At 35.2% G+C, this 9572-nt stretch overlaps 1 protein-coding gene across 1 annotated transcript; it reads left to right on the forward strand.

Moving 5' to 3' along the window:
* Positions 1 to 1537: 1537 nt before the first annotated feature.
* On the forward strand, positions 1538 to 8656 carry LOC131931780 (angiopoietin-related protein 7-like). The gene is made up of 5 exons (XM_059288607.1): positions 1538 to 1711; positions 3069 to 4030; positions 4967 to 5086; positions 6275 to 6394; positions 8101 to 8656. Exons 1-5 carry the CDS (start codon positions 1651 to 1653, stop codon positions 8473 to 8475), a joined length of 1638 nt encoding a protein of 545 aa, XP_059144590.1. The 5' UTR covers positions 1538 to 1650; the 3' UTR covers positions 8476 to 8656.
* The last annotated feature ends 916 nt before the right edge of the window (positions 8657 to 9572 follow it).

A 9572-nucleotide genomic window follows, 5' to 3' on the forward strand; every position in this document is an offset into this window, starting at 1 on the left:
AATGTCACCCGAATACATTTGTAGGCACTTGTTGAAAACTATAGGAGAGAACTCTGATCTTGAAAGTTCAGTCTAAGTGTTTCAAGCAGGAAGTCTAAAGTTGTTGTCATGGGTCATGTCTTACAGTAAGGATGTGAAGTGGGTTGGGGGGAGGGGGGGGGGGGCTGAGATTGGACGCACTTTACAATAGAATACAAATATATGCTTATTGTATATTGTAAAATTAAAAATTCTTTATATATATATACATGCATATATGTTTATATATATATATATATATATATATATATATATATATATATATATATATATATATAAATATATATATATATATATATATATATATATATATATGTATATATGTTTATATATACCTCGGCATACTAGTGCCCCGACATACGAAAGTTTTGAGATAGAACTGTCGAGCCGAGCTAAAATTTGCTTTGACATACGAGCAAATTTTGAGATACGAGTAATCCGCTTAGCAGGTTTAATAAATCGCGAAAAAGAAACATCCCGAAAAACCTACAATTGATTTTGCATCGGAGATATTTAATGACACTTGTTTAATTTCCCAAAAAGATCAGGTTTGTTTCAATGAACCCGCGTGGAAAAGTGGGGCGAAAAAGCAAAGATGAAGCAGTGATGAAATTTAAGCGAAAGCAACCAAGTATTAAATAGTAGCATTTTTAGGTTCAATTATGTTCGGTGAAGTTTAGGTTCCGTAAAGTTTACGGCTAAAGTGTAGTGTTAAGATTGTAACCAGTAAGTGAATTAAATAAACAGAAAGAGCTTAGCATCAACAGAGAGTAGGAAACAAAGTGAAGCTCATCCGCCTATCTCCTCCACACTACAATGAGCCAACACCCCAGCACCTGCACAAGAAGTCGGCTGATTTTCGAGGTAAATACACTTTATAAAGCCAATTTATTTATTTGGATCATCCTGCTTTTATTAAACAACATTTCCCATGTATAAATAGACTTTTCTTATTCTAAAAAAAAACACACGAAACGTTGGCATTTTGGGGGCTGGAACGAAATAATGGCATTGCAATTAATTTCAATGGAGAAAATCTCTTTGACATATGAGCAATGTGACGGAAGTAATTAAACTCTCGCTCTCTCTCTCTCTCTCTCTTTATATATATATATATATATATATATATATATATATATATATATATATATATATATATATATATATATATATATATATATATATTTTTATATATATATATCTTTTTAAAAATAATAATATAATAAATATGTTTAGACTTTTAAAATATATGGTTTTTGTTTTGCTCAGGCATCCAGCAATGTTTAGCAAACGTTCTGTACACATAACCGCGTCCATGGCATACAGTGCCTGCGGGTGCTAAGATTTAATGGAACAACTTTCACACAAACACCGCCTCGGTAAACCACAGCCCGTTATCCCTGTAGCATCGAGCCTATGGTAAGTGATGGTCCGATAAGGTTTCGTTCCCACAGCTTCAGTTTGTAAACACTTCATGCCGGTTGATAAACGGATAGCCACTGCTGATCTAGGCATGCGCACTGGGCCATGTGGTAGCCACTCACGGTAGCCTGTACTTGTAGCGTCTGTTGGTAGCCTGAAATACTGTATAGGTTCTATTTGTGTTTGGATATGAAAATGGACCTACTGTTTTTATTTCTGTTGAGCTTTTCTGGCCTAGTATTCGTGGAGAGTAAGTGACGGTATTTTCTTAATGATCCGAAACTAGAACATATTTATAAGTGCATTCATAAGTTACACACAACTGAGTTAAATTCTATATTGAGATTTTTTGTCATTTACTCGTTTATTTTCTGATATTGTGACAGAATCGAAATTTATTCACTTTAATTTTAAAATGTGTTTTGGTTACGATTGTGGTTTAGTTCCTCATTAGGCTTATTGTTTAAAAAACTGTACCTTATGTTGAGTAGTATTCTTGCTTTGCTTAAGACTGTAGGCCCTACTTACATTAAACGTTTATAGAATGGTATGCTATTTAACGTTTCTGTTGAGCTTAATATTTCAATGATTTATTGTTAGTACAAAACAAAAAGTAAAAATATTCATTTCATGCACGAACTCTAAAAAAACAAAAAGGAGAAATATTTTTTTAATTCACGAAATCTCAAAAACAAAAAGTAGAAATATTTATTTCAGGTACGAACTCTCAAAAACAAAAAGTAGAAATATTAATTTCATGCACGAACTCTCAAAAACAAAAAGTAGAAATATTAATTTCATGCACGAATTCTCAAAAACAAAAAGTAGAAATATTAATTTCAAAAACAAAAAGTAGAAATATTAATTTTATGCACGAACTTTTAAAAACAAAAAGTAGAAATATTAATTTCAAAAACGAAAAGTAGAAATATTAATTTCATGCACGAATTCTCAAAAACAAAAAGTAGAAATATTAATTTCAAAAACCAAAAGTAGAAATATTAATTTTATGCACGAACTCTTAAAAACAAAAAGTAGAAATATTAATTTCAAAAACGAAAAGTAGAAATATTAATTTTATGCACGAACTCTTAAAAACAAAAAGTAGAAATATTAATTTCAAAGACAAAAAGTAGAAATATTAATTTTATGCACGAACTCTTAAAAACAAAAAGTAGAAATATTAATTTCAAAGACAAAAAGTAGAAATATTAATTTCATGCACAAACTCTTAAAAACAAAAGTAGAAATATTAATTTCAAAAACAAAATGTAGATATATTAATTACATGCACGAACTCTCAAAAAAAAAGTAGAAATATTAATTTCATGCACGAATTCTCAAAAACAAAAAGTAGAAATATTAATTTCAAAAACAAAAAGTAGAAATATTAATTTTATGCACGAACTCTTAAAAACAAAAAGTAGAAATATTAATTTCAAAAACAAACAGTAGAAATATTAATTTCAAAAACAAAAAGTAGAAATATTAATTTCATGCACGAACTCTCAAAAACAAAAAGTAGAAATATTAATTTCATGCACGAACTCTCAAAAACAAAAAGTAGAAATATTAATTTCATGCACGAACTCTCAAAACCTCACCAGGCGTTGACTTCGATGTCCAGCGCAATGTCTTCACCATCGACGACAAAATCTTCTGTGCCAGGCTGGACTGTACTGCCGACATCCGCACCGACACTGACATCTACGCATTGATCAAGATATCCATCCTAGGGTCAGTTCGCAGACAGATTGCATCGGTTTCTCTGTCCACTCTCTTCAACTCTGACGCAAACAGCCTGTCTGTTTTAGGCCATGCGTTTAACAACCAAGGCAAACTGACTGTCAATATTCGGAATTCATCCATTTGCGTACCCGATGATGTGATTTGTGAAGTGGATTTCATAAACCTCCAAGGAAACAACGCCACAAAAGTAACTAAATTAAACCCACAGTCAACAAAATCAGGAAGATCAATTATACTTATGAATTTAAAAGCGGAAGTGCCACATTTCGATAAGACTATAGATAGTATGGGATATTTCTTAAAAACTTTAAAAGAGCGAGAAAATTCTGAAGTCTCTGATATGACTTTATCTTTAAAAGTGTCAAAGTTGGACGCGGTAGGAGTTGTTTCTAATTATTCAAATGTCGCCATATCAGAAACGTCTAGAAATGGTAATCAATTTGTAACTAGCCCTGAAAGCGTTCGAAATGTTACTCAATTCGTGGCTTCCAACAACAAACTAGAATTTGAAGACAAACTTAACACAGCCACGTCCAACTTTTACGCTAAGTTGGGAGAGTTGGAAGAGAAATTGTTGAAAAAAATCGAGGAAAGCGAAAACAAAACAGCTGGCAGGTTAGAAATCTACAACGTGACGAGTGTTCAAATGGAGACGCATGCGCCGAACTTGACTTCCGGATTGGAGCAGAGGCTGAATCAAGTGATGGAGATCTTCAACCAAAGCCTGGCAGCTCACGGCGCAGAATTAAAGGAAACTTCCTCGTCTCTGGTTCTACTCAATTCCACCGTGTACGAACTCAAACGGGAATTCCAGAATTCGGTAAGATTGGCGTTTTGTTTGGTGCGTCTTAAAACACTGAAATCGTATGTTGTCTAGCTAAAACGTGAAAGATAGAATTAGTTAGACTGTTATATTTTTATCGTACTTCCGTCAACACTGCCAGATCTTATAAGATCTGTTCTTGTTATTTGCAAGTAGTTATAATTAAACCCTAGCAGAAAATTTGACCATAGCCCGACCCAAACCTAGACCATGAAATCAACGTGCGTTGAGATAAAAAGTTATAATTATACTGAAGTGCACGTACTTAGAAGAACTGTTTGTTTAAGTACAAATTTTATTTATAATACAAGTTAAAAAAAAAAACAAGTTCAAATAAACAGAACAGCTAATTTTTCGTCACTAGCAATAGTTTTAAATTTACATCTCTCCTCTAGACCACTTGCCTGGTCTCTTTTGGAAATTCTTAACGAACGCCACTATCTCTTATATTAATAAAGGTACCAAAGTAAAAACATTTTTATAACACGTTACCATAGTACCGTATGCCGCTGTCTGTTATAATACTAGCGGTACCAAAGCATACACATTTTATAACACTTTACCGTAGCACCGTATGCCGCTGTATGTTATAATAATTGCGGTACCAAAGCATACACATTTTATAACACTTTACCATAGCACCGTATGCCGCTGTATGTTATAATAATTGCGGTACCAAAGCATACACATTTTATAACACTTTACCGTAGCACCGTATGCCGCTGTATGTTATAATAATTGCGGTACCAAAGCATACACATTTTATAACACTTTACCATAGTACCGTATGCCGCTGTCTGTTATAATACTAGCGGTACCAAAGCATACACATTTTATAACACTTTACCATAGCACCGTATGCCTCTGTATGTTACTCCAATACTTTACCATTGCTGCTACTGATGCCTCCCTCCTCCCATTTCTTTGATACAGGCCAAGTGTGTCAAGAGCACGGACAATTACCTGCCCCATCGCATCAAGGTCACGCTGGATGGTGACAAAGAGGCGCTGTGTGATACCATCACTGATGGGGGAGGGTGGATCCTGATACAGGTGACTTGGGGGGGGGGGGGGAGGGTGGATCCTCATACGGGTGACTTGGGGGGGGGGGGGGGGTGGATCCTCATAAGGTAACTTTGGGGGGGGGGGGGAAAGGATGGGTTGTCATAAAGATATATATTATATATATATATATATATATATATATATATATATATATATATATATATATATATATATATATATATATATATACATATATATATATATATATATATATATATATATATATATATATATATATATATATATGTATATATATATTTATATATATATATATGTATATATATATATATATATATATATATATATATATATATATATATGGGGGAGGGTGGATCCTCATACAGGTGACTTGGGGGGGGGGGTGGATCCTCATAAGGTAACTTTGGGGGGGGGAAAGGATGGGTTGTCATAAAGATATATATATATATATTATATATATATATATATATATATATATATATATATATATATATATATATATATATATATATATATATATATATGGGGGAGGGTGGATCCTCATACAGGTGACTTGGGGGTGGGGATGGGTCTTTAAATAGGTGACTTGGGGGGATGAGTCTTTATATAGGTGAATTGGGGGGACGGTGAGTCCTCATACAGATAGTTTTGGTGGTGGGTGGGTCCTTATACAGATGACTTTGGGGGAGGGTTGGTTGTCATACAGTTGACTGGGTGGGTCTTCATACAGGTGACCTTTTATTTTATCAACAACATACGATCACATAACAGTGAGAGGGCATGGTCGAATGGTAGCGCTTACGACTGCTAACCCAAAAGTCTCGAGGTCGGATCCCGGGCTCGATGCTATAGGGCGTCCATGAGCATAGTTTGCTGACCACACTAGCCCCCTCAACGCCGAAGTCCTTGAAAAAGATGAACTCTACTTCATCTGCCCTGTGTATCTTGGGCACAACGGGAAAAGACGATGACGATACCACAGAAACGGTATCCATACTATCAGTATTGCTTCTGTTTTTGTAATGTCACAAGTAACATAGCGTGACACGTAACGTCACCCGTAACGTAACGCGTAGCGTCAAATTTAGCGTCACGCCTTAAATCACACATATCATCCATCTTATATACGATGTAACGTAACGTTATAAGTAACGTTACACGTAACCTGACTATATTTGCTGCCCTCTTTTATTCCAGCGACGCATCAAAGGCGACGTAAACTTCACCAGAGAATGGAGTGATTACAAGAACGGGTTCGGATCCCTCAAAGGAGACTTTTGGCTGGGAAACGACATCATATCCAAACTTACATCACAGGTTCCCAACAATTAATTTAGATCAATTAATTATAGCTAGTATGATGGACATAGGGGACCGCAAAAGTCTTAAGGTCAAATCCGTGTCCATCACACTAGAATTTCCCTGAGTCCACCCAACTCTGATGGGTACCTAACTCATGTTAGGGAAAGTAAAGGCGGCTGGGCAAATGCTAACCACACCTTCTTTTCATATACCAAGTTCAAGAGACATATGAACTCTACTTCATCTGCCCAATGGATCTTGGTCTAAAGAGGATTCGTGCATTATAGACAAAAATCTACATAAAAGCTGCAACACAAGGGGACAATTTTTAGGTTGAAGACCTCATAAAACACTTTCTATATTTTGTTCTTCAACTCATAAAACACGTTGTATATTTTGTTAGTTCATGTATTATTATAACACTTGACTTAAAACATTATTAAACAAGGCGTCACTGATTTTTTTTTTTTTTTTTTTTTTTTTTTTTTGCGCCTGTAAAAACAGAGAGGTTCTACATAAAATAAAAAAAACAACTTACAACGAAGCCGTTTACACCAATTTTATACATCTATTCTATTTCCAACAGAGCTATATAGATCTCAGATTTCGACATCAAGTGCAAAAACCAATAATATACGCCGCGATTAACATTTTTTTTTTCTTACTAACTGGGCAATACAGACCAGAAATTCGACATAGAAATTTAAATTCAAAAATAAAAAACCTTTATAGCAACAAGCATTTAATGCACTGATAATAAAAAAAAATGAAACTAATTTACTTTCTCTCATAAAAGATTTTGTCGCTAAAATACGTAACAGATCTTACTAGCGACTAAAGCTTTTATGAAAGAAAGTGAATTAATTTTTTTTCTTATTTTCAGTACATTAAAAGCTTGTTGCTATAAAGGAAAAAAATATTGTTTTAAAACACCATCAGAAGCCCGCGATATTTTACAGACGACAGCAAGTTCCAGTTACCTCCCCTTAGTTTTAAATAGATGAAAAACTTTATTATTTTCCCATAATAGCCTTCACTAGATCGAACAGCTCTACGATTGTAAACATTCTCGTGAACCACAGCTCACCAAACTGTTATTACGTCTATCTAGCTATCCCCAGTCCCTTTCTGTTATTGAATCTCGTAATCTAAGAGTGATTTAATTTTGTTATCTCCCTTAAGTTTCGAATTTATTTTATTTGATTTATTTTAAATGACAAATTAAACATCTAATTAGATTAAAAAAATAGTTAGACTTGCATTGACATCAAAGTGCAACGTATCTGGAAAAATTGAACGAAATCGCTGCAGTAGAAGTGGGTCAAAACTTAACTACAAGATTCGCCACAAACAAACAAAGAAATAAAACAGACATTGTGAACTAAATAAAAGCTTGTAAAATACAAATTTTATTACCGAATTAACACCAATTTTATTTCCAACAGGGCTATACCGATCTAAGATTTGACATCAAGTACAAAAACAAATATTACTACGCTGTCTATACTTACATTTGTATCTATTTTATTTCCAACAGGGCTATACCGATCTAAGATTTGACATCAAGTACAAAAACAAATATTACTACGCTGTCTATACTTACATTTGCATCTATTTTATTTCCAACAGGGCTATACCGATCTAAGATTTGACATCAAGTACAAAAACAAAAATTACTACGCTGTCTATACTTACATTTGTGTCTATTTTATTTCCAACAGGGCTATACCGATCTGAGATTTGACATCAAGTACAAAAACAAAAATTACTACGCCGTCTACAACAACTTTAAAGTCCAGGACGAGACGCTCGCCTACAAGGTCAGCTTCACCACCTACTCGGGGAACGCCACCGACAACTTCCAGAGCCACAACGGCTCCAAGTTTTCCACCCCAGACCGCGACAACGACCGGGAAACGACGGAGCACTGCGCGCAGGAGTTTAAAGGCGGCTGGTGGTACCACGAGAACTGCCATCTCGTGAACCCCAACGGCGTCTGGGGAAGCCGGGTGGAGGGGGAGGGGGTGAACTGGTCTGCTGTGACGACGTTCCGGGACTCGGCGGAAAGCATGGAGATGAAGCTTCGTCAGGCGTAAACAAACGCACGTGGGTGGGCGTGGTTAGATACCAACGTGTTGATTGCGCTTCATGTTGTTTTCGCATTTTTATAATTTTTTTCTTCTTCTAATAGATATTCATGTCTTCATAGCCTGTACACGGTTTTTAACTATCTACATTTCTTTCTGTTTGATGAACCCGCATATTGTATAACAGAACAATATATATAATCTGTACCTATTCATAAAAGCTGCACATTTTTATTTTGCTTGTGGATAACTTGTTTGAAACACATTAAAAACATTATTTCTTTCTACAATCAGTTTCTTACTTTATAATTTTAATCTGCTTATATGATTGATAAAAAGACAAGTAAATAAAACAGTGGTTATTAACCTGGGTTCGGTGAAACTCCATGCGTTCGGTGAGTCAGTCACAGGGATTTGGCGGTGGTCAAAACACACATTTGATTTGACGTAGGATTTCGTCAGCACGGACAATGCAACTAGCGCCTGCCGCCGATGACAGTTCAAATACGACAGCACGACATAGTAATAAAGTGCGCCGAGCGAGATAACACGTAGTATCAGTATCGTGATACGTTGTTGAAACCTTAACGTTACGTCACACATACGTCACGAATCGTGCCAACGCCACCGACACAGGCGCGCGTTGATCGTTTATATACGTGCTTTAATGAACATACCTTTCACGTCTATATCGTAGGCCTACTTGACTTGTGTCTGCCTTGATGGTACGTCGAGTGATTACTTAATATTAAGATCTGTTCATACGATGTTAAGCAAAAACAAAAAAGAAAGTGGTCGGACTAATATGTACATGTGTAACGGAATAAAATTCAAATCATTGAACAAACAGCACATTTTTATCAGACCCTTTCGTATATTAAAAATCTGACTTGTAACCGTTGGCTTACCTGCATTTGGCTAGCTTCGAACCAATCTAAAAATCAATCAAGTGTCCATAAATTTTTTGTTTCTTCCTCTTCATTCTTAGTTTACTGAAGATGATTTCCCCATACACAATACATGTCAACATGGCATAAGCCGTATGGCCTGTTAACTCGGACCATAGCCCGCGTTTCTTTCTACAATGCCATCCAATTTATTCGTTA

Source organism: Physella acuta, unplaced genomic scaffold (assembly GCF_028476545.2).
Source record: "Physella acuta isolate Inbredline_101_S28 unplaced genomic scaffold, ASM2847654v3 ptg002030l, whole genome shotgun sequence".
Taxonomy (NCBI): Eukaryota; Metazoa; Mollusca; class Gastropoda; family Physidae; genus Physella; species Physella acuta.